Genomic DNA, 24168 nt, shown 5'->3' with positions numbered 1-24168 from the left:
CGCGCCGTGTTACAACTTGTAAAAACGTGCTTCACGCGGATCGACATCCACACGCTGTCACTGCTCGCAGGAGACTGACTCCGGGCGCGTTTGGAAGGACATACTACCCACTACTTTTTCCGCGCCGGCAGCGTGCGCTGCGGTGGATTGTTGAGTCAGGGTAGCATCATGCTCATTACTTTCATAATGAACCCTGTAATCTGCGGAAATAAAAACCATCCCAGGCTCGAACCTAATCTATGTTGAAAATTTGATCAAGATCGGTAGTGTGGTTCAAGAGTTAAGTCACAAACGTAGTCACTTTCACTTCTATTTATTGTTGTATATCTCTCCCTCCCCCTCCCCTACATTGTACAAAAGCGAAGATATATACTTTTCCATGAAAGCATGAAAGTGAAAAAATTGACTTCCAATCCTGTTCGGAAGGCAAACTACTGGCGATTGACTACATAAGAGTCTTCAGAGTAGGGCCACTATGAAGAAAGAAAGAAAAAGATATGCTTATTTCATGGGGAGAACAAAAGAAAATAGTCTATCTGCTTCTTGACATTAAGTGTTTGAAAACCAATGCTGTTCTGAATATCCATTTTCTAATTTCCATAGAATAATTAAAGGGAAACGTTAATTCTCATATATAAGAAGAAACAAAGAAAAATATATCTCATATATCATACAGATAACGAAATAAAATAGAATATTTATCTAAGCCTTCGCGCTTCAAAATTGTTCAGAATGTTTTTTTTTCGTAATTCCCATAGAAAAATAAAGGAATAATGAGAATTGTTAATTCGCATAGAAAAAGAAAGAAAAAAAATATAATTATACTCAAGGATCTTATAAAATAGATGATCTGCCCTTACAACAAAATCTTGAAGTCATACGTCACAGTTTCGCCACCCCTACTCTGCCCACTCCGCTCAATAGGATCGCAATGTTTTGAGCCAACAATCATGGCGGAAACAAAAGTAGCCAATCAGACGATGGTAGAAACGAGTAGCCAATCAGACGTGCCGATACTCGATTGCTTTTTGGCTTCACCGATTTAATAGGATGAAGATACATATGGGCAGATCCTCTATTTATAACATCCTTGATTATACTTATTAAACAAAAGGAATAAAATAAAATATATTCAGTCTGTCTTGACAATTCCAAATGCTTAGAACTTAAATGTTTGTTTTTCTTTTTCCTTCTGCTCATGTACATTTCATATATATCTTCAAACTAATATTCGTCTTGAACAAAATACTCTTCAGTAAACATAAGAATCTTAAAATTTTAAACCTAATAGCGTGTCCACGCACCATGATTATCTATCACCGCATTGATTTGACGAGGCATGTAATCAATTAGTGACGAACATAAGTCAGGTCTTCTACGGAATATTTCACAGACTTCTCGAACATGGTTCTTCAGAGCTTCAACAGTTTTCTCCCGTCTCGGTTCCCAATTCTGCACCATTAATGCTCATATATTTTCGATGGGGTTTAGGTCCGGGGATTTAGATGGCTATACGAGCAAAGAAATATGAGAAGGTCTCTGGAACGACTGTTTAGTTATTCTCGAAGTATGAACACTGCTGTTATCTTGGACGTAATTAATGACAGGCATTTCATCTTCCGGATATACGGCCCTGACGGTTGGTAACATGTCGGGCTAATATTTCCACATATTCTCCCGGATCCATCCTAGGCGATATGTCTACCAAATCTCCAGCTACTCCAATTACTACCGTTTTACTTGTATGCATAGACCTGTCAAATATACTTCAACATAGTAGAGCTTACATCTTATTGTATTTTCTTCTTACAGCGGATATTATTTTTGGCATCTTAATTTACTACCGTATACCGTACTGGCTCAATTTGATCATTGTATATCCTTGCTTCTATAACGACTGTTGCAAAGAGACATCTTAATGTGCGTTGCTTGTTAACCTGTAGGTTTTATTTTATATGGTTAGTTAGTTGATTTGGAGTTCAGTCCCGTTCAGAACTGGCTATATGAGACGTGGATCTACAGCTTAAAGTGGGATCCGAACAGAGCCGTGCCGTGGAAAATCAGCGCTCGGGGCGAGAGTATACGACGGCGCCCCCATACATATGTTCCAAACAATTTTTCGTATCTTTTTCCTTTTTTCTCCCGAATTTTTCGCCCCTTACTTCGGCGCCCGCGGCCGTCGCCTCCCTCGGTACGGCCCTGGATCCGAACCATATAAGCCTCAACCGAGAATAGAACCCGGGTCTCTCGTGCGAAGGTGCACACCCTAACTATTCTTTATGTACTCTGCTAACATGGCAAAATTTACAACCAGTCTCTACATCAAAATATCTTGTATAAGTTTTATTTATTTTGTAGTTATCAGTAGCCTACTTAAGGTCTATAAAGTACTTTTTCTCTCCAGCAAGATGGTGTAGCAGTTAAAATTCCAGCCAAGTGATAAGGATGGCGCCACAATGTTATTTATTTATTTATAGATATGTTTGGACATTACTAGCACCTATGGCCTTTAGCCCGTCACATATGAGGAACGACGTTTCTTGGAGAGCATACACTTCTGGGAAGGGGGAAGGAAGCGGCCTGGAATATGTATGTTAGGTATCATCCTGGCTTTGCCTGGTATGAATGAGATAAACCCAAGAAAAGTCTCACTCAGAATGGCTGGCCTGAAAAAGCCGTTACATCTTTTCGACGGAGTGTCCCCATCGAACACAGTCGATGAAATATACCTTGTTTTGCGACACTTTCAATCAACAGTTTTGTTGTAGCGTTTTATATGATATCTGATTCTTGATTATTTAATGGAAGATAAAGGCGTCTGGGACATTCTTCATCTGAAATGTTGCAAAATAATATTTATCGTTTATTGTGTGGGCAGCATATATTCAACTACAAAATCTTTCTTATCTTTTTTTTCTTTTACTACTGCCATCGAGACTTAATATCACTTATAAAGAATTTATGGTCCAAACTCCCCTTCACAAACGGAAATAATGAAAATTGTTAAATTAAACGCTTGAAACAGTATTGCTGAAAATTTCACAAGCAGCAATTACGCAATAGATTAGGATATTTAATTTATACACAATTACGATATTAGAGATGCTACAACTATGATTTTTTAATTGAAATGTATTACGAGTAAACAAAGCGCCATATTGAACTCATACACATTCTATTCATCCTTGTGTGTATGTTATTGTGTGTATAAAGTAGTATTGGCGAGGAAACGAGACAAGACGACCTCGTCCAGTAGAAATAGGTAAACCTTTCCGAATACGAAGTTGAATGTTAACGATACTTCACGAGACTAGAGAAACCAAAATCTCATTCACGTGAACACTAGAAAAATCCTGAAGTCTGCGTCGTGACCGAGGGGAATTCCCTCATAACTATATACTTAGCGTACTCATCTTCGGCACGGGAGACCTGGGATCGATTCCTGGTGGAAGCTTATGTGGTTCGGATTCCACGTTAAGATGTAGGTCCACATCTTAAATAGCCTCGGCGCTGAACAAGAGACAAAACTCCCAAATCAACCCACTACCCAACCAATTGAAGTCAGACTTGGGAGCGCATTTTCCTGTTATAATTGGGGTATGGTGGCTCAATGATAGTTCTCACCTTTGATTTCAAAGTCATAGATTCGATTCCAGGCTATGCCAAGAAGTTTGTGTTGAACAGTATCCTGTCCGTTGGTTTCTAAGGATTCTTTTTTTCTTCCAATTCATTCGTTTCTTTCATTATTCATTTTCTCTACTCGCCCGTTTCCTTTAGCTTTCAGAACATAATCGTGCAATGATAAAACTTTCGTTTCATTTCATAGTATTAGATCAATAATTGAGTCTTGAATTTCCAAAATCATTCTTCACTGTTCACACCTAATTACTTGCGAGTAGATCATGAGTATTTAGATATCAAAATTAATTATAATAAGTACCCTGGCACTTGTAAACTATTGTATATAAATTATTATTCTTGTTTTCGTCAAAAGGAAATTCCAATATAGTTTCTCCTCTCTATCTAAAACCACTAAGCTTAGTATCGAAAAGAAGATTGCTTTTCAGCATACACTGGATTTGTTTGACAGTAGTCGCTTCCTTACAGACCTCACGTGAAAGCAGCAAGTCTCTCGGAGAAGTTAACTCACGTGAACAGGGTTGGAGATATTTTCCCCTTTTACCCGGCTGACTTACTTCTTTCGCGACTGTACCGTCAAAGTGAAATGATAAAAATTATCTCATGTCCGAACCTCATCTATGGTGAAAATTTGATCGAGATCGGTTGGGTGGTTCAAAAGGTACGAAGTCACAAACATGGTGATTTTCACTTTTACACCCGCATATTAATTGTATTAAATTATATATGGGATTTTGGTTTTTACAATACTGTCGGCAGACAAAGAAAACTTGACCAGGAATGCAGTTTGGCAGACTCTTACCCTCATTGTCCCCCGCGCCCTTTGTGCGAGATGCAGGCGGAAAGAAAAGGAAGTCCCGTCTGACTGGTTCGCATAGAGCATTTCCACTACCAATGAACTCTGGGAAATAGTACTTACATTTGTGTCGTACAGAAGTAAAAAGTTGTCGACCGATAAGTTGATTGTAATCTCTTGCTCTCTATCTGTATATTATTTGTCAGGTCTATAGACTTTTTTTTTTAAAAAAAAAAAGGAAAATAATAGTTGTGATTGCAATAGTTTTTCATCTTTAACGAAGTGGTCAGCGTAGTAGCTTTTTTTAAAATAAAGCTGCTCTTTAAAACAGCTCAAATATAGATATGCATGTGTTCAGCGCAATTGATGAATTTTTCAAGCCAGAAGTTGTATGATTGTAGTCGGAAGCAAGTAAGAAATCTAGCGTGTTTCAGACTGATTTCAAAGCCAACTTCTGAGATCGTGTGATTCCTAGTTAATAGCTTTGCTGACAATAGAAAGCTATTCTTCAATATTTATATTTCAGATATTAAGAAACGATAATCAATTGCCAACACAATCCATTAACAATATAGGTAGAAAAAAATAAATAAATAAAAGACTTGAAAAATGAGTGTTTGAACTTGTTCCCCTTTTCCTGAAAAATACAAAAATTACAATTTCACATTAACTTTTAAAAGTGGCAAAAGTCGGACTCCCCGAATGAAATTTCTGGCTACGGCCCTGCAAACGGATACAGCTTTTTGCTTTTGTCAGTTTATGTTCCCTGATCTATAATCTGCCATCAATTTCATCCAAATCTACAGATATGATATTTTACCTTTGGAAAGCACAGCACGTGACTAATATTCTCACTGAATTGCAATGGAAGAAACTTATGAGACTTTTTGCACTGGAAACTCTCTTCGTCCAAACGTTAATGGGAAGAATATTGAAGGTTCATGTTCTTTATATAGCAGAATGATCAATTAAGATTATACACATATTTGATTTTTATTTTTCAGTGTAGCGTCCCTTTCATTAGCGAGACTATATGAGACGAGGACCTACTAATAGACGTGGAATCCCAACCACATGAGCTCCCGCCGGGAATCGAACCCGGGTCTCCCACGCCAAAGATGAGTTATACACATATCTAATACAAACCAACTTTCTCCGAAACACGTGGACTTGGGCTTTGGTACCATACGAATCGTTGCAGATAATTGATGGAAAAATCGACAACGTAATAAACAAACAGAAAAGCTATTACATCCAGACCTGAAGAGCGTAGACACCTTTTCTACTGAACTGCTAAATTTATACAGTGGAGATTTACGAGAGCTCGCAAGATGCTGTTTACTGAATCTTACACAGTACAAGTCCAATAGCATATATTGTATTAAAATAAATAAATATATATATCGATCCAACAAAAAACTTTTTTAAAGGTTTATTAACCTTGTAATATCGTAGAACAATTGTACAACTCAACTCCTTTGCTTAAAAATGTTTTTCTAATGTATTTTTGCAAGTAAAACACGAATCTACGAGTAGGTGTTTTGTATCACGTACAGTTTACCTGAAAAACAATCTTTTTACATCGCGTGTATTACGTAAGAAACAATTGTAAATTCGTTTAAAAGGTCTCTCTCCAGCGCTTCATTATCCTATCAGTCTAGCGTTGTTATAAATAGAAACATTATGCTGAATTATGTAGTGATGAATTTACATAACACTGTATTGACAGCACTGACTTTTTTGTGCTTATGTAAGATGAAAGCTGTACTTTGCAATTGCAGTTGTTTGTCAAGTTTTAAGCTTTTGTTAAGTTTCTGCCAGTGAAGTGTGTATGAAAAGGAAACCGTGTTCAGTGTATCAATGTTTTATCCGAGTAAGAATAACCGATTCATTTTGTTATACATGCAGTGAACTGACGTTGAAGCGTCAAAGTAGTAGCCTTACGGTTGTTGTAAATAAATGAATAAATAAAATCGGATGCCGACTACTGGATCAAAATAAGCGATGACCACAATATATTTGTCGCAATTCTTGTTCCAGAAACTTGTAAAATTGGATCTAAGGAAGGTGAAGTGGGCTAAAATTTGCCGTTTGCTAAAATTTGATTTGGAGGGAGCTCAGAGATCACGTGACTGACTTTTGTTGGACAGATATAAAGGGTTTCTCTTTAAAACATCATATAAAATATCCTAAATTGGAGTCAGCAAAGCGTTCAGGGGCCCATAGTGAAAAACTATCTGTGCCGAAAATTGTACGTTTGATGTAAAAGATAAAAAGTCCAGGTAATGAGGACGTTAGTTTTCAGCCACCATCTCTCTTATGAGCACCACATCTCTCTACACGAAAGAGTTAAGTGATCTAGTACGGGACTCACATCTATCAAAACCAAAAGCGGAAGTCTGAGGTTCTAACTTCAGGAGTGGAATCCATTAAGAAAAATATCAAAATTAACACGCTTCGAATGCGATAGTCTAACTTTTCGGAGAATGGAGGAATTGTTTTTTGTAACAATGTTACTGGTTTATTTCAGGAGTTGAGCCATAAACACAATCCAGCAGAATGGCGATCGCTCATTGATTCGTGTAAGATAAGTTTGAAGGCAGTGCTGGTAATGGTTATCCATCCGTTCCAGTGGCGTATGCTGTTCACACAAGGAAAACATAGGAGGCAATGTGTGACATATTGCAGCACATGCAAGTGGCAATCTGTGGAAACCTTAAGTTATGGGAATCCTTACAGGCATGCAATGAAGATATACAAAATTTATAGTTTTTTGTGTGTAAATGGAACAGCCGGGACAGAGTTAACCATTACAAGCGAAAATATGGCCATCACATGAACAACTCGTGAACGCGTAAGATGTTTTTCTTCTCCCATTACATATCAAACTAGGTTTGATGAAAATCAGAGAATCAGATCGAGATGGGCCAGCTTTCAAGCACCTAAAGACAAAATTCCCAAGCCTAAGTGACGCAAAGATAAACGACAACAGTTCATTGGCACATAAAGAACTGTCATGCTGGATAGTGAGTGAATATACACTGTCAGACATAGAAAAGGCATTATGGCAAGTATTCAAGTTAGTGTGTTCTCATTTTCTTCACGTGTTTTCAACTAAAGGACATTTTCGTGGAAATCTGTAGACGTAAAATGTCTAACAAAATGTCATGTGACTGTATAATAATAATAGTACGTGTTATCAGAAAACAACTTCATATATCGATTTTGCACCTCTATTTAGTTAAAATCATCTGTTTTCAACTAAAGGACGGAACGTAACTCGAATTTGCTGTACACTGTAATCAGAATCACTGTAATCCACAGAACATAAAAGATGTCATTTTTTGTTAATAATTTACCAGACTTTATCTATGTTGAAGTACCTTATCCTCTAGTACTTCATTATTTGGTACTGCGCTGGAGAAGCTTCTATGCAAATTTCTTGAAACCAATTGCTATGATTCACCAAGTGGTTCTAGGCAAAGTTCTGCTTTGAAACTGAATGAGTTCAAAAAGTAACCGATTCCAGGAATAGATTATATTTTCACTCATATGTTTTCCGCTGACCATAATATAAAGTACCTAAAATTAAAGAATATGTTCCTGTTCCTCTCAAGGGTTGCAGTTCCTGTTCCTCAGTTTTAGCTTGCATATTTTGTGGAATGCATATCTTTTTCGACCCATTTACTTAACTGAGAGGTTGAGTTTACTATATCCTCTGAAACTCATTCATATAGCCAATCCTGGAATCGTACCAATATATCAGCAATAAATCACTCCTTTCGAAAATATCTATCCATCTCCCTCATCTTACTGTTCCAGTTTAAAATGTGTATAATTTTACACAAACACACATGCATCTCGTTAGGACGAAGCAAATACTTGGTGTATCACAAGTTACCAACTGAATCGATCCGAATCTCAACGATGAAAGGCACTTGTATTCATCATTGGCTTCGATTAATTTACACAAGGTACGGGTAGAAGCCACGAAAATTTTCGGGAAAGTTATATTTTAAGAAAGACACACTGAAAGTTTTACATACATACATTTATTTATTTATTTATTTATTAAAAAAAAGATATGTTTGTAGCAACACTTAAAAAAGGTACTGTTTTATTTTTAATTTTCTCGTTGGACCCTACATCGTACCATAAAACATTAAATCAATTTTACACATTGAAGGAAAAACATGTGAAATCAATTTATTGTCTTTAATTGAAGTCTCTCTCTCTCTTAATTGGTTGAAAAACTAACTTTAAATTTCACAATGTTTCAATATTTTGTATTTGTAATCTAATGTCACTTTTCCATATCGGTCGTCAAATACACATGCATTTAAAAATAATACACTTCATATGTAACACACGTTATGGGATGAAGGAAAAAAATGGATGACACGGTATCCACATTCAAGGCGGTGCGCTTTCAACTTGATTTTGTCACAAAAAGACATTTTACCTGGAATTAAAAAAAGAAAAATGGAATACACAATTACTTCATGAAATAAACTGACGCACATATTTAGCAGTAACTACTGCCACTAAATACGTCTAAATTTGAAAAATGACAAATTGTTTCTACTAGGCCTCTCGTCTTTCTCAATGGCTTAGAAATTCTTTTCGCTGACTCACTTCACATCTCCTGAAGCTAAATCTGCAGGAGTGGCAGTAGTGAGTCAGGATTCGTAAGACTAATGGAAATGAATAAGATCGTAAAAGTTCAAATAATCCCACGTATGTTAGACCATGTGTAAAACATATAATTTTCGTTAACTTTCTGTCCTGGCTATTTGAAGGTATGTTGATCGGTGTTGGTCTGTACACTTTCGTGGACAAACGGCAGGCAACGGGACGAGTGAAAGTAGAGACTGAGTATAACATGGTGTCAAACATTTCTTTGGTCATGACCGGGAGGTTTGCAGGTTTTGTAGGAACCCTTATGGAAAAACACCTGCTCAATGAAATTTAGAGACAGCGATCGATCCATTTGATAACGCATTCCATTTGTGTAACACTTTTAATCTACATAATTTCATTACACAACATGAAGTAATCGTTAAAAGCTAATAAGGGATTAGGAAGGAAAGTTTCCAATCTAAAATTGTTAAGTTGTAAACTACATTTCCCACCTGTACAGTACCAGTGATAGTGAACACCTCTATCATCAGGAGATATCAAGTGAATTTGCAATAGGAATTCTGCGCCACAAAGACAAGAGGCCTTGTCATAACTATTGGGAATTTTCAAATTGAGACATATTTTAATGGTAGGTCATTGCTAAATAGTGGGTACACAATATTAGTTTCGCTACGTTTATCTCCCACCCCCTTAAAAGAAGAAAAAAAAGACACTCAAGAACATCAGCCAAATACTATCCTTCTGATAATGATTTTGAAGGTATTTCCAATAGTGTAAAAATTTGAGTGAACACAATTATGACATCATGAAGTGTGCACACACATTTCTGGCCAATAACAAAAACCCTTAAAGAAGTTGTTAGTTTATTTAATCACATTAAATTTTTAGTGTCTACACCCTTTATTACATACGATTTAATATTTAAAGGGAAAAATCATTTTATTATTTATATAGAGGTGTCTCAAATAGATGTTATTCGGTATTTCAATGTTTATACTACACTGAATGAGTGCACAGCACGGTCACTTCAGTGAACACCATTAGTGACGTATGCTTATAATGAACGTTTTTGCTACTTTCAGATCACACAAGAATGACGCAGAGAAAGTATTGGATCAGAGAATTATAAAAATAGTAATCCCATAATTTTAACACAATTGAAACTCTCAGATTGTTACGATTATTACATACTTCCAACTTTCTGAATAAAAAAACCGAAAATATGAAGTTTGAATTAAGAACTGAATGAAAGCGTATCACTTTCAAGCTGACCGCAGAATCGAACATAATCGATTGTAACCTACAGCTAGAAACTGTTTGGAAACAATGTTAAAAACATTTCTGTATTTGACACACACAATATAAATTCTCTTCGAAAATGAGTTTATACATAACCCTTGAATGTACTCATGAATTTTTAAGCCCGGGTATCCAACAAGAAACCTTCCGTTTCGCAACAAAAACTGGATTAACGAAAGTAGAATCCATTGATATCTTACCACAAAGGTAGGATTCACGCGATGTCCGCCATGGAGGAATTTCCCCAAAATTTCTTCCGAGTGATATCTCGAGAACAAAACAGAAAAGGAACTTCCTATCGACAGATGTGATTCTATTCAATCTATTATTATTATTATTAATAATAATAATAAATAAAAATTCCACAATTTATCATGTATGTATACTTTAACCTATTTAAACAACATATCCATCATAGGCTTTAAAATCAATTAGCTCACCGATTTTATTATAACCAAGAGGTTATCCAATCTCTTGAGGAATCGTGGTTGATAGAAATTAGGAAAACAGCTAAAAGTGGAAGTACCAAAATTGATAAGATGCACTCTTCAGAACCTTATCCAGGAATTTTCCTACTTACAAGATAGCAAAATGACCAGATTAAGTTCGAAGAAAAAAAAATCAAATGTGTGATTAAAAAGCAGTTTGGAACTTATCTCTGACTTTCGTTCATTGATTAACGCACACATTCAAATTAGCGTTAACAGATGTGACTGACATGTTCAACTTTATTCCTACTCACCTAGAAATTGAATGCACTCAGAATTGGCTAAGGGAAATAAAGTACCAGTTCTAGTAATCTACGAGACCACTAAATTTTCGTGGAAGCTTGCATTAACCAGAACTTTTCCTGTTTGAAAAATATATTTCTGAACAAACTGAAGGTTTTGCATTGGGTACCTTTTTTTCTTCGTCACTTGTTAACATAATCATGAATCATTTAGAGAAAAATACATTCTTAAGAAAGATTAATTTAAATATATCAAATAATGTAGATTCATATTCGATCTTTCGATTTCAATATTTTTGTTGTACTGATTATGCATTAACAATTTAAATAAAATGTAGATTCATAGATGATTGTCTTTTGATTTACGAGGAGGATAAAGACCTACCACTACGTCCTTCAGAATTCAATAATATTTTATCTGAAATTCAATAAAACAGTAGGATTTTTTTTTTTTTTTAAAATAACTTTAGAGGCTAAACGTGTTCGTGATTATTTCGTACACAATAAATAAGCTCACTCTTACTGAGTTCAGACCAATGTATGGAAAATCTTTTTTTGCTTAAAGCATTTAGGACTTTCACTCTGGAAGATGAACTTTCGAAGCATTGTGACATCATACAATTAGGAAAGAAAAATGATTACAAGGTTGACATATAAAATATATGAAGTTCGGAAATTTCACTCTCACTCCCATAAAAATGTAAAATAGATTTCTATTTGCCTTTCGTCTGGGATCACAAAGAAGCTTAAAATAAAAAATACAATTTCAAAATAATGCAGACATCTCTAAATCAGAGAATAGAAACTATTTTAAGAATACAGTCAACTTCCGGAATTTATAAGGTGGTTTTGCAGCTGTAGTGAGTTTCACATCGGCATGACAAAAGAAATATTTCTACGAGATTAAAAGTACACATTAGAGACATCAAAGTGACGATTCTTCTTTTGCTTCCGGCCTTTCTGAGACATTTTTAAGATACTAAATCACAAAATTAAGAATGTGGAAGCTCTGTACAGAAGAACAACGATAAATCTGAATAGGAGGTATCTTGAAAAAAGATGAATCATAATCAACAGCTCCATGGAACAACAAACTCAATATCAATAGCATAATTAAAACACCAGAATTGAAGTACTCATATTTTATTAAATTTTCTTCGTGTACAAAGCTATCACACATTATACAAGTAATTAATATAAAAAAAAATTATTTCAGATCGTTCATGATGTGGTCTCAAAACAGTTTCTAGATGTATTATATCGATTACTGTTTGAGTTCGATTCTTCAGTCAGTTTCGAAGTGACACGCTTTTATTAACGAACTGTTCTTAATTCGAGCTGCATATTTTCGGTTCTGTTACTCACGAAGTTGGAAACAATATAACCAAATTGTAACCTGACTGTTTCAACTATATATTAAAAACAGGAATCCACTACTTCATATTTCTCTCCATCGTTCTTGAATCTGAAAAGTAACAAAAAAACATACATCATTATTGTTGATTGAAATGCTATGCTTTTGTGCCAGTTCAGGTCACTTGGATTTTATTTATACTTTTAACAGTGTTGATTATTTTTTGTACGAACATGTCAACTGTGCCTTGAGATCTTGAAATGAAGAAACATTCACGCAATCTAAAAAGAAACCTGTGAGCATATGTGCTTGAGAAACTGGTCTCAGTAATGCCGATGCCGATCACATTTTGTAGTGTCGTGAAAAGATGAAGGAATTAATTATAACATGGTTGGAAATCTTAAATGAGGATGAGCCAGATTAGCGTACGTGGAATTTTGTGAATGGTGCGAAGCATATAATGCAGGGGGCAAAATTTCAAAGTTAGACGCACTCGCCAATGCAAAAGTGATGATCGCCAGTATCTCTCACGTACAGATTATAAGAGGCCCTAACCCACATTCGTTGGTTTGACAAAGAGATTGCATCAGGGCTAAAATTTCAAAACCAGATAATTAGATTCAGTGTAATCAATTTTGAATTGGACAATTCATATACATTTTTGAAAAATCTTACCTTAAGACTTCACGTTTGTGTAACGCTCTCTCTGCACTGAAGTACTGGTTCTCGATTGCAGTTTTCGGATCAGAGTCCTTAAGTGAAGGGACATTAATGGAAATTGTCAGCAAATCATCCAGTGTGCCAGTCTTCAGTGAATTCCTGCAGGTAATCTTAACTCTGTTGAGATTACTGAAATCTCTCGCACATAAAGCAGTACTCACAGGTAAAACTGCACAAAATGTGACATTTGGAAGTAAATTCGGGAATCTTGTAATGAAGTTTTCACTGTAAATCTTTTTCAGTGTCTGATTGAACGTCAAATAAGAAAACAAAAGTTCTGAGGACTTCACATTCCGTGTTTTCTCTCACTCAGTGGCAATTATTCTCCTGCAAAACAAACTACTGAACACTGATCGCCAGTTCTAAATTTCTAGTCGTTACTGGCGACCCGAAATTTTGCGCCCTGATATAATGGTTCTGAAGATTTGTTTGCTATAATGAAGCCACTTTACATGTAATGGCACTGTGGATCGGAAGAACTGTGTACAGGCGTAGAAACGGCGTTGTCAAACGGGAAAGCAATTCATCAGGGAAATCCGTGTGGAATGGCCTATCGTCTAGAGGATTGATTGGATCTTTATTCCTTCAGGGGCCAATCACTTGCCTTCCATCTACAAATGTTGCAAGATGAAATTGGCCCGCTCATAACTACGTCTTCATCGGTAAGGATGTAGTATACTTTCAACAGGATGGTGCAGCATCACATACTCGTGATATGGGACCATTTCAGAATCTCACGTTCAAGCCATCCAGGCCAAATTGACACATGGTTTCAGATCGACCCTTATAGCCTGCAGTCAGGGACGTACGTAGGAATTTAGTTAGGAAGGATTTCAAAGCATTTAGTTGGAGGATGGAATTCAATGAGGATAAATATTAAAATTTGTAAAATTACTCCTAAAATTAGGCTTACTTTATAGAAAAACAGGGATTCGGAAAGGGAGTGTCCGGAATCCCCTCTTCTGTGTACGTCCTGATTGCAGTGATATCTTATATTCTGACCACTATCATCAGTGTGTGATACGAGGTCAAGCTCAAGTTGATTTACGGACTAGATTCGAAATTACAGGCCTCCGAAGTTCTCACAAGTTACTGAAAGTTGCGTGAGTGGCATTTGTTCGATTGGCATTTGCGGCTAACCTAAAAGACCTAGGACGTTATTTAAGGCGTCATTTTAAAGCTTTCGAAAAGAACTTTCAAACGATATCCAACACGTCAGAATTCATTTTTTCTTGAAAATATCAAGTTTAAATCGATTTTCTCAGAAAGCCATATTTTGAATTATTTTTTTTTTAAAGAATCGTAAAACAATATTCGGATTGTTATGAACAAATCTCGAAAATTTCATTTCCAGATCAACATGGGATCATTTGTTACAAAAGTTTCCACCTCCACACGGGGAGTTGAAAATCACGTTATTTACGTTCATTAAAAAACACTGAAAGAGATGAAGATGTTACTAAATTAAATGAACAGCATATCACAGTATTAAAAAACACATTGACTATGTTTCTGTACATATCTGGAAGTCCAAGACTTCTCTAGGCTGCTTATAGCTTAGTCTGACGTGAGCTTGAAAAGCTTCTGCTGTCATTAACATCTTTGTGAGGCAAGATGTATAGTCGGCCTGTGAGGTCACTGGATTCATCTTATACAGTACAAATCCAGAGAGCACCTAGCTTCCGAGGACATGCAAAAGTAGAGAACCCAGCAGAATAGAGAAACTTCACTTTCATTTCATCTTTCCCCATAACACATGTCAGCCACCACTTATCATTACAGATTGCAGTTATATATCCACTTATGTCGGTCTGTTCCAATACGAAAATACCTTGTCAAAAAGTTTCGGAAGATCTGAAGCTGTAGAATGAACGCATGAAATTCCTATGTACCAGGAACTGTGATTTGTTGAAGTGGTCTGGTAGAAATGTTGGTGACTCAGTGATTTTTTCTTGAATTGACAAATATAAAATTTACGCCAGTAGTTAACCGCTGCCGCCAAAACGCTGTTGGGGTGAAGAATTTTATTATTATATGGATGCTACAGACTTGCTTACGCTGTCAACCTCTTGACTGTGCCAACAGCCGCATTACAAGGACCCTTTGCATGAGCTACAGCAGCAAGATGCTATTCAACCTATATGCCAAAATCAGCTTTATGTAAACATAAATTTAAAAAATTATTTTGGTTTTTGATCCATCAAAACAGTAGTATATCTTTTTCGGTCTAAACTGGTTTGTCAAGAATCCAATCTGCTGGAAGAAGTACACAGCCATAACGTTGTGATCGTGACACTACAAAATTACAACATAACTGACACACACTGTTTTTGTTTCTCCTTTATAGTACACTACAATAACGACGCCAGTTTTAATTTCCTGGGGGACGAGGGGAGATATTTGGAGGTAGCTGTAGTTTCGTATACCAAAAAGAGTAGGGGGAGGGGGCTCCTTGTTCCCCTCAGGCGTCGTCGCTGACAAAATGCATGAACAGAGACCTGCTCACTAGTCCAGTGATAGATAGCTTTGCGACTCATCCTGTGCCTCAAAATTATTATTTCCATCCATTTTATAAGAACTGAAATTAATGTGATTTTCAATTCCACGTTTCGTTTGTAAACAAATGATCCCACGCTGATCTCAGAACTTCGGGGAAAATGAAATGAAATCTTTAAGTTTTACGTCCCTCGGTTATGCCAAAGGAGACGGTGATGAAGAGAGATGCTTTAAAATGACACCTTAACCAACATCCTAGTTTTTTTTTTTTTTTTTTTTTTTTTTTTTAAGGTAAGCACGAAATGCCAATCGAACAAATTTCACTAACGCGATTTTTAGCAAAATTTGAGAAGTTTGAGGTCTTGTAATTTTGAAGCCAGTTCAGATATTAAACTGAAATATTACGATTTGCCATTTTCCAATGGTACCAAGAAGTACCGAATTTCATCAACATCTGGCAAGATAAGGTAGAATTTGTTTGAAAATTGTGTTCATTTAACATGAAATAGCTTGTTCCGAAACATGGATAAGAAAATGGGATTTGAAGAATACCTTTCTCGACCCCCGAACTTAACATCCGTGAACTTCTACCTCTGGGGTATATGGCAAAACATGGTGCATGACCCAAAACCACTAAACCTGGTGAATATGAGGGGAGACATTGAACGTTTGTATATTTGCTATTAATGGTGGTGGGATTATTTCTAAGCTTGAGTTCACATGCACGCAAAATCATGTTCGTATCCCATTATGTGGTCAAACTATACATACAAACAGTAGATATGTATATTAATTTAAGACAGGCTGTAAAATTCAAAACTACATTCTTACACATTTCCATGAGTGTAATTATCTGATGTTTATACAAAAAACGATTCCGGAAGCCTAAGTAATCTAAGTATTGACCCAATTATACACATATTTTTATAAAGATCCCTAAACAATTCCACTGCCTGTTTGCTACTGAAACACGATTGGACTAATTTGTGCTTAAAGTTTCTTTTTAGCACCCAGGCAATAAGATACAAAACCTACTATTAAAAGAGTGATGATATACGAGCTCTCCCAGATTGTGTGTGTAGAATGCCTATATGTAAAAACACAAATTGCTAAGATGATACTCTATGACATGTGCCCACAAGGACAGGACATGATGAAACTATAAGTCACTGAACTTTAGAGGGGTGTTAGGAAAGAAATTGAAATGCTTACAGTAGTTGGTAACTAAAATTTTTACATAAAACTAAAAAACATGTTTCTGAGGGAAATATTTTGGGCTTTTCCTTCTGCACTTTTTGTATAGAATTCGTCTGAATTGAAAGTCTCGAATCACACCACCTCTTTTTCTTCCATCCTAAATCAAATATCTACAAACGCTGAAACACGTATATACTAATTTTCAATGAAAAGTTCAAATATCAAATTGTATGACTCTAATATTAAGGAATTCTGAGATATGGATATCTTATTATAATAATTACAACCTCCACTACAAGTCCAATGTGCTGTTCAAAATCAAGAACACAGCGAAGTACGCGAGTATCTGAAATTTACTTGATTTATTGCGGATGTCACTGATGGAAATCAGAGTCACTGAGTAACTTTAAAACCAAATAATGCTTTTTAGGACATGTCAAAGAATAATTTACGAGGAGCGTCCTGAACCATAAAGAATATGGGGCACTTCTGCTCTATGTGTGACTTTTAGACCAACTAACAATATGAATGAATGTAGAAAAGTATACATTCGGAAATTCTATGATCTGCAGGTTTACTTTATACTCTAGCCTTATTTCATTTACCTTCTGTCCCTTGATCTAGAGCGTGAATGACGAGAACGGCTCCTTGAGCGTGATCTGCTGCGAGAGCGTCGCCTTGGGGAACGACCTCTGAAATAAAGTAACATCAAGTTAAAAAACGTATTGGTAAGAATCTTCATTATTAAATATGAAATATACGTTTCTCAATGTGCAAATTATTCAATATAGTTCTACTTGAAATTTTCACTGTTAAGTCCAAATTATGTATTTATACTACAATACTTCACCTGGACGACGTCTATCTCTAGCAGAAAATAAAGCAACTATACTTAATATACAGAAATCTAAAAATGCCAAATTACAATTACCCAATTTGTGCTCCCAAGCGGATGATGTGTGTTATCTGAAACGAAATATTACTTTATGGTACGTATTTCATTCATTCACCAATTCGTAAGCGAAAATAATAATTTTTATCAGTTATGACCTGAAAATTTATCGCACTGTTTCATTGGTTAAAAACGGATGGTAATCATACGATTACAGTGTTTTTACGTAAAATTTCTCAGCCTAAAGAATTTACACAATTTTCTATCGTAACCCAGAAAATGTACTAATTACTACACAATAACAATGTATTAATAATAATTAAAAAAAAAACATTCTAAAAATATTTACTACCTAATCATTATCGGAGTTGGTAGCATGAAAATGTTTAACAAATAAATCTTTGGAAGTAACATTAACTTGTCCGCTTCTTTGACAGTTTACATGAATCAGAACAAAATACTGAGAGCTGTGATCTTATCCTCTATTACTCAACAAAACACACAAAATTTAAATTGTGTGATATGTTTGATAATAAAATTAAAATAAATAAATAATAATAATAAAGTTGGTAGAGGTTATTCCTTTAAGCGAACTTAGTAATTGGGAAACAATAATAGTAAACATCTACACATTTGTTGTGCTACTCTCAATAATAGGGTTATTCTTGTACTATCTGAAAACTTACTTGAAGACTTTCTTTCGAACTCTTGTTAGGAAGACTACTATGGAAAGTCGCAATTAACTTTGCTTCCAATATATATAAGTACTCACTCGAAACTGAAAACGGAAGCTCACGCTCTAACACGTACAGTCGAAAAGGAAAGTTCTAGTATGTTCGTGATGTCATAGCTGTGTCCTATATGAATTCGAGCATTTCATAATTTTCATTGCTCTTTTATCTTTGTTATAATTAGTCTCGTTATACCAGAATCCGTTTCATTCATTTGTTAGTTCTGATTAAATCACTCAACTTGTATATGAATTTATGTAAGTAAAAAAGACACACAGAGTTCCAAGAATTCATACTAACTTTGAAATATCATTCCTTGAGTGAATTTAGGATCGGGAAGGGAATGAAAAAGGGTGTTCTGACCATTTGGACAGAACTATGGAAAACTGTAAGCGTTAATAATGGCTATAGGGTAGAAAAATCACCAATGTGGGTGGAAAGAAATGTTATAACTGCAAACTCAACACCGTCCGCTATCCTGATGTCGGCATTTTAAGATCACTTAATTTTCAATTAACTTAAAAAGTTCGTTACTGAATTCTGTGTGTGTGTGTGTTTTTTGCGACTTCAATTTTGAGCCCTCCATTCGATAAACATCAAAAACTATCTGAGAAAGTAGTGGAATTTTTCGCGTCACTCTTACCGTTCCCGAGATGTTGGCCAAAAATTTCCAATTTCGGGACATTTACGAAGCCATATCTCGGGAACCGTAAGTCATAGATCATGTTTTGCGAATTTTTCAATTTTTTGAGTCCTCCATTTTGAGCATGTACCTTTGTAAAACAATATATCGTATGTTTTAACAAAACTCTTAAACAAAACATGTGGAAAAAATTTAGTATTCACGGAAACTATAAATAAAGTACATAGAACAATTGTCATAAAACCTGCAAAGTTAAGAAGAAAAAATAATTATTTTTAAGTTCGTTCTGGCAGTGCTCTTAGAGCACTCTCAACTTTATTATTATTATTCTTAACGAAAAGAGAGTATTGTGATACGTGTTTTAGGACTAGGATTTAGAGAAAAACATTAGGAAATTTACTATCTGTAGCAACCTATACCAGAGTTTGCAAAACTAGTTTCGAACATTGGTTCTCTATAGAAATTCTATCGAGAAGAGATACATCACGTGATCCTGATCCCATTTGAAAAAAAAAAAAAATGAAAGAATTACAAAATGGCGGAGAATGTCCAGTGTGCGCTCAGAATATCTCTACCAATCCATATTGGTGATTTCTATTTTATAACCATTTCTAGCGCTTACAGATTCAATGGCTTTCCGGACTTCTGGAACATCCTTAGATCTTTGTTACTTTGGATTCACTGAATCAATCTGCCTACCAAAATCTTCAATACGGCATAAAGTATAAGATCATCTCTCAAAGTTTATACGCACGCTCTTAAAATATCCTGAATATGGGGTTTAAATATTTGCTTATTTTCGCAGTTTTATATTTTCAGTACCGTAATCTAATAATATTTACAAGAATTTCAAATTAGCATGGTAAAATTCAATGTTGTCTTGTTAGATAATTTATATCTTTTATCTGACTGCAAATCTAGTGGTATTAAATGTCACAACCTTCTTTGAACAATTTGACAATGTCTACTGATTGAAGCTAAAAATAAATCCGTGGATTCTACCTTTTACGAGTTCTCATGATCATTTGTCTCTATTCTACTGATCATGTCTAATTATGACTGCTAGTTGAGAACTAGCTCTATGAACTAGCTCTTTTCATTCTTGATTGTACTTTCTGTATGAGTCTTACCTCTGTCTTCAGCTATTAACAATATACATTAATGTATGTCCTCCTTCACTTTCCGTTACTTTGAATACTAAAATTAGTTCCGCTCTTTTATCATATGCATTTAACACCCTTAATCATCTAAATGTGTTTGATTGGACTGTCAGTTTAAGAATTGGCTTTACCCAGAAATGTCGATTACAGTGCAATTTTTAAAATAAAATTTAATTAAATATACGGAAATGCGACTTCTGTTTACCTTTAATTTATATACCTTTTTTACTACGTCATTTCTATTGTACTAAGCAATTAGTGCAATATTTTAGTGTCAAATTCTAAGCATGCAAACCAACATTATCTTAAAAAAATATACAACTCGACTAGTCATTAAGCTAGAAGGAATGAAATTTCAGCCTATAATGCTGTTAAATTGACAATATAAGTCTTAATAATAATAAATTCACTAACCAGGGATACTGAAAAGATATATGATTAAATAGAATACCAGGCTCTGTAGCTATTGGAGGCACGCTGCGTGAAGACAGAAGAAATTGGTGAATATGTGCAGAAGCTGCAAATGGTGTGCTGTTGTCAACACATGAAGTTGAGTGTTGTTTTCAGGGGTGGAAACCCTACAGCATCAATCCAGCAGATGGGTAGGTTGTCGGTAAATGCACCTGAAGGTGAAGAGATTGTGGAACGGTCTTGTTGTTAGGTGAGTTAGTTGGCTGGAAACACCGCCGCGGTGAGTTTTAATTCGCTTATATGCCAACAAGGGATGCGCGCCGAGGAGTTGAACACCCTGGGTTTCATATTGTGAAGACGTTGTTGGACCTTGTGATGTTGGTTTGTTGCGGTTACTTTGGAGATCAGGGTGGCTGCAGCAACGAAAGATGGCGGTGATGAAGGTTGTAGTTCAGAAGAAGACGATTATCCCTGCAATTGCGGTCACATAGCATAAAAATTGATCAATTATTTTTCTTGTTAATTTTTTTTATTATTAAAACTGCCTTAATAAACATGTTGGCACGATCAGTTGCCCACAAAATATCATCACAAATGACGCTGTCAAAAAATAAGAAACATTTTTCCAATTAAACAAATATATCTGTAAATGTAAGAGACCTTATCCCACTATACTTAACCGAGAACATGGAGATCAGTACAAAACTCCCTGTAATTTTCTATTCATCGACAGTTCTCAAGTCATTATGATCCTAAATTTCAACGTACTAGAACAATCGATGAATCGAAGATGGAGATTTTCTTTTCTATCTTCAGTTAAGCACAGTAGGACAAGGTTGTACAACTCAACTAATTTAGTGTTTGCAATTATTTAGCACATGCATGCCATTCAAACCTTGCACTACATTTCTTAAGAGAAATTATAGAAATTTGGCTAAGAATTAAATTGTATTATAATAAACATACTACACAATTGGTAAAATAGGCTTCAACACCCAATGCTACTCATTTATTGTTTATATACTTTTCTCTTTATGGTTGAATTGTTAGGTAAAAGAATGATCTATAAATAATTTTATACTTTATTCTGAAATCAAGCGAGCTCAACATTTCCAATATATATCTATATATATTAGAATAAGTTTCAAAAATTAACATACAAATGACATGCAGCAGAAAAGCATTTTGACTATGTTTTTATATATTCGTTATGTTGATTTTTAAAACTTACTTAAATATGATATTAAAACAGCCTTATTTGTGATGATAAACAATAACATACTGAGATATGAAAAAAAGAAAAACAGCACTTACATACTTTATAGGGTCTGATACGGCCAACACTTAGAAAAATAAAATCTGAATTGTTTAGTACTGAAAAAAGAAAAAAGTAAATTGGATAATAATTAACAATTATACTCACCCAGAATAACGTGGTGGGGGACGTCTTCCTCCCCTGCGACTTCTCCCAGTTGACATTTCAACTCTTACCCTAGCTCCACAAAGGCGCCTAATTACCAAAAATGGAAAATTATGAGTTCAAAGCAAAACTGTACGTAAACATAGTTACCAGAACAGAATTAACATCTCTTAATTAAAATAGTATGTGGTTTGGGATAAACAGTAATTAATGGACAAAGCATATTTATATAAGCACTTCTATTAATGTTAAATTTATTTCTAAAGAAAGTTAGCGCCAGTTGATACCATGGCAGTATTTCGTAACTTAACAAAACCAGAGTCTTGTGACGCAAATTACATGTCCACGTGATCGACTCAGAAAAGGACATTGAGGAGGAAAGTAAAATATAGCGTAAAATCTCTGAAAGTTCAATTCGCAGTCATATTGACTTTACGTAACACCTAACTGTACGCTCCAGATGAAAGAGAACAAACACTAATATAACATTATTTGTCCTGAAATACTATATTAATCTTGAACTCCATTTAAACATCCGCTTTCTTTCTCAGTTCAATCGTAAACGTTTCGATGACTCCTTGTAAAAATCGTAGATAGTGATGATTTATTTTACTTATTCCATTTGGTAAAACTCAATATTAAAGATAGATAAATTCAGATATTTTGTTTTGTTTAAGGGAACACTTTTCTCTTCTTCGCTTAACCCGTAAGTACTCGCGCCCTTTTTGTGACACTAGTACTCGCGCGGGGGTCCAGTAGACCCCGAAATTGATATTTGTTTTATTACAATAAAAATATATTTTTTTAATAATTAAGACAATGTAGCGTAACTCTAGACATGTTTTTAAAAGTATTTGCTGCAATCAGACTTTTTGAACTCGTTTTTAGACATTTTTTAATATTTTTTCATCAGGACTTCTGGTTAGAAACACAAAAGTTACGTGGTTGGGGGTCTGTGAACACCCCGTGCGAGGTACTTACGGGTGGCTCTAATGTTTTCTCAAAATTTGTAAGCCTGTTCTTTCCCTTCGCTCCCCTACTAAATAGCTGCCAACAACTGTAGTTTTAAATGCAGTATTTCCAACCGATATTCCATAGCTGAAATTTGTTCTCCTTTTTACCTAATATTTGGATTTCATTTACTACTTAAAGTATCAACAGAATCAACACTATTTACAACAATGAATAGAAGTCAAATATAGCTAAGGAAATATATATAACATAATAGCTTACGTTCCGTCCAAACCACGTACTGCATCTTCTGCATCTCGTGGATCCTCAAATTCCACAAACGCAAATCCTGGTGGACTACGAGCTACCCACACATTTCGAAGGGGACCATATTTGCTGAAGGCTGCCTCGATATCATATTTTGACGCATTGTTTCCAAGATTGCCAACATACACTTTGCACGCCAAATCCCAATCACGATAGCGCGACATGCTTCACCACCTACAAAATAAAGTATTTTCCTTACTTAATAACCGTAAGAAACATATATTACATATTTAAGCTTACCTTTCTCTTTCAAAACATTTATAAGTACTGTATATGGATCATCTGTAATATCCCATGCTTTGTAAAAAATAGTTCCCCTCCTTTCTTTTTTCATTTTATACATATATTCCTTACATTCTTGTAAATGCCTAAAATTTCTAACTTGTTGTAAAACTAAACAGATCTGAGAATTTTCAATTATATTAGATTGTGCAACTGACAACCTAATTAGTGTTAGATTTAGCATTATTGAATAGTCGGAAAAGTAATAACGGTAATAAAGTACTTTTTTTTGAATGTCATTTATTAATATAAAAACAAATATTTTGTTAAGATAACATTTTGTCATTTTCCAGTGAGCTTCATAATTGCTTGTTCATACAAGCATGGTTTTTCTAGGCGAAAAACTAAGCAATGTGCTGATTTACAGCTCTATCTGTATTGAAAGCCACACAAGGAGTTTTGAAGAGTGCAAAACAAGCGGAAGTTTGACGGCATAAGGTTAGGCAAGTATTATGGGGATGGTAACACATCCCATCCAA

The 24168-nt window shown here is 35.1% G+C and overlaps 1 protein-coding gene across 7 annotated transcripts in view; it reads right to left on the bottom strand.

Moving 5' to 3' along the window:
- Window positions 1-8471: 8471 nt before the first annotated feature.
- The window catches only part of LOC145662432 (RNA-binding protein 1-like), a 29563-nt gene continuing 13866 nt past the window's right edge, over window positions 8472-24168 (bottom strand). The window contains exons 2-7 of one of the 7 annotated variants that reach the window (XR_014127041.1): window positions 23363-23581; window positions 22133-22219; window positions 20713-21180; window positions 17804-17838; window positions 17478-17564; window positions 8472-8897 (exon numbers count right to left, since the gene is read on the bottom strand). Coding sequence is in view for 2 of the 7 variants with exons in the window: in XM_081727998.1 (XP_081584124.1) it covers window positions 12522-12570; window positions 17478-17564; window positions 22133-22219; window positions 23363-23571 (432 nt within the window). In the remaining 5 variants the exon portion in view is untranslated. Of the gene's footprint in view, window positions 8898-12232; window positions 12571-17477; window positions 17565-17803; window positions 17839-20712; window positions 21181-22132; window positions 22220-23362; window positions 23582-24168 lie in introns of those variants that run through there. The other 6 variants (XR_014127040.1, XR_014127039.1, XR_014127037.1 and 3 more) reach the window with 6 other exon arrangements.

This window comes from Thermobia domestica, chromosome 10 (assembly GCF_964235325.1).
Source record: "Thermobia domestica chromosome 10, izTheDome1.hap1.1, whole genome shotgun sequence".
NCBI lineage: Eukaryota > Metazoa > Arthropoda > Insecta > Zygentoma > Lepismatidae > Thermobia > Thermobia domestica.
Note: the sequence above shows the minus strand (reverse complement) of the source record. Positions and strands in the feature narration are given on the sequence as shown.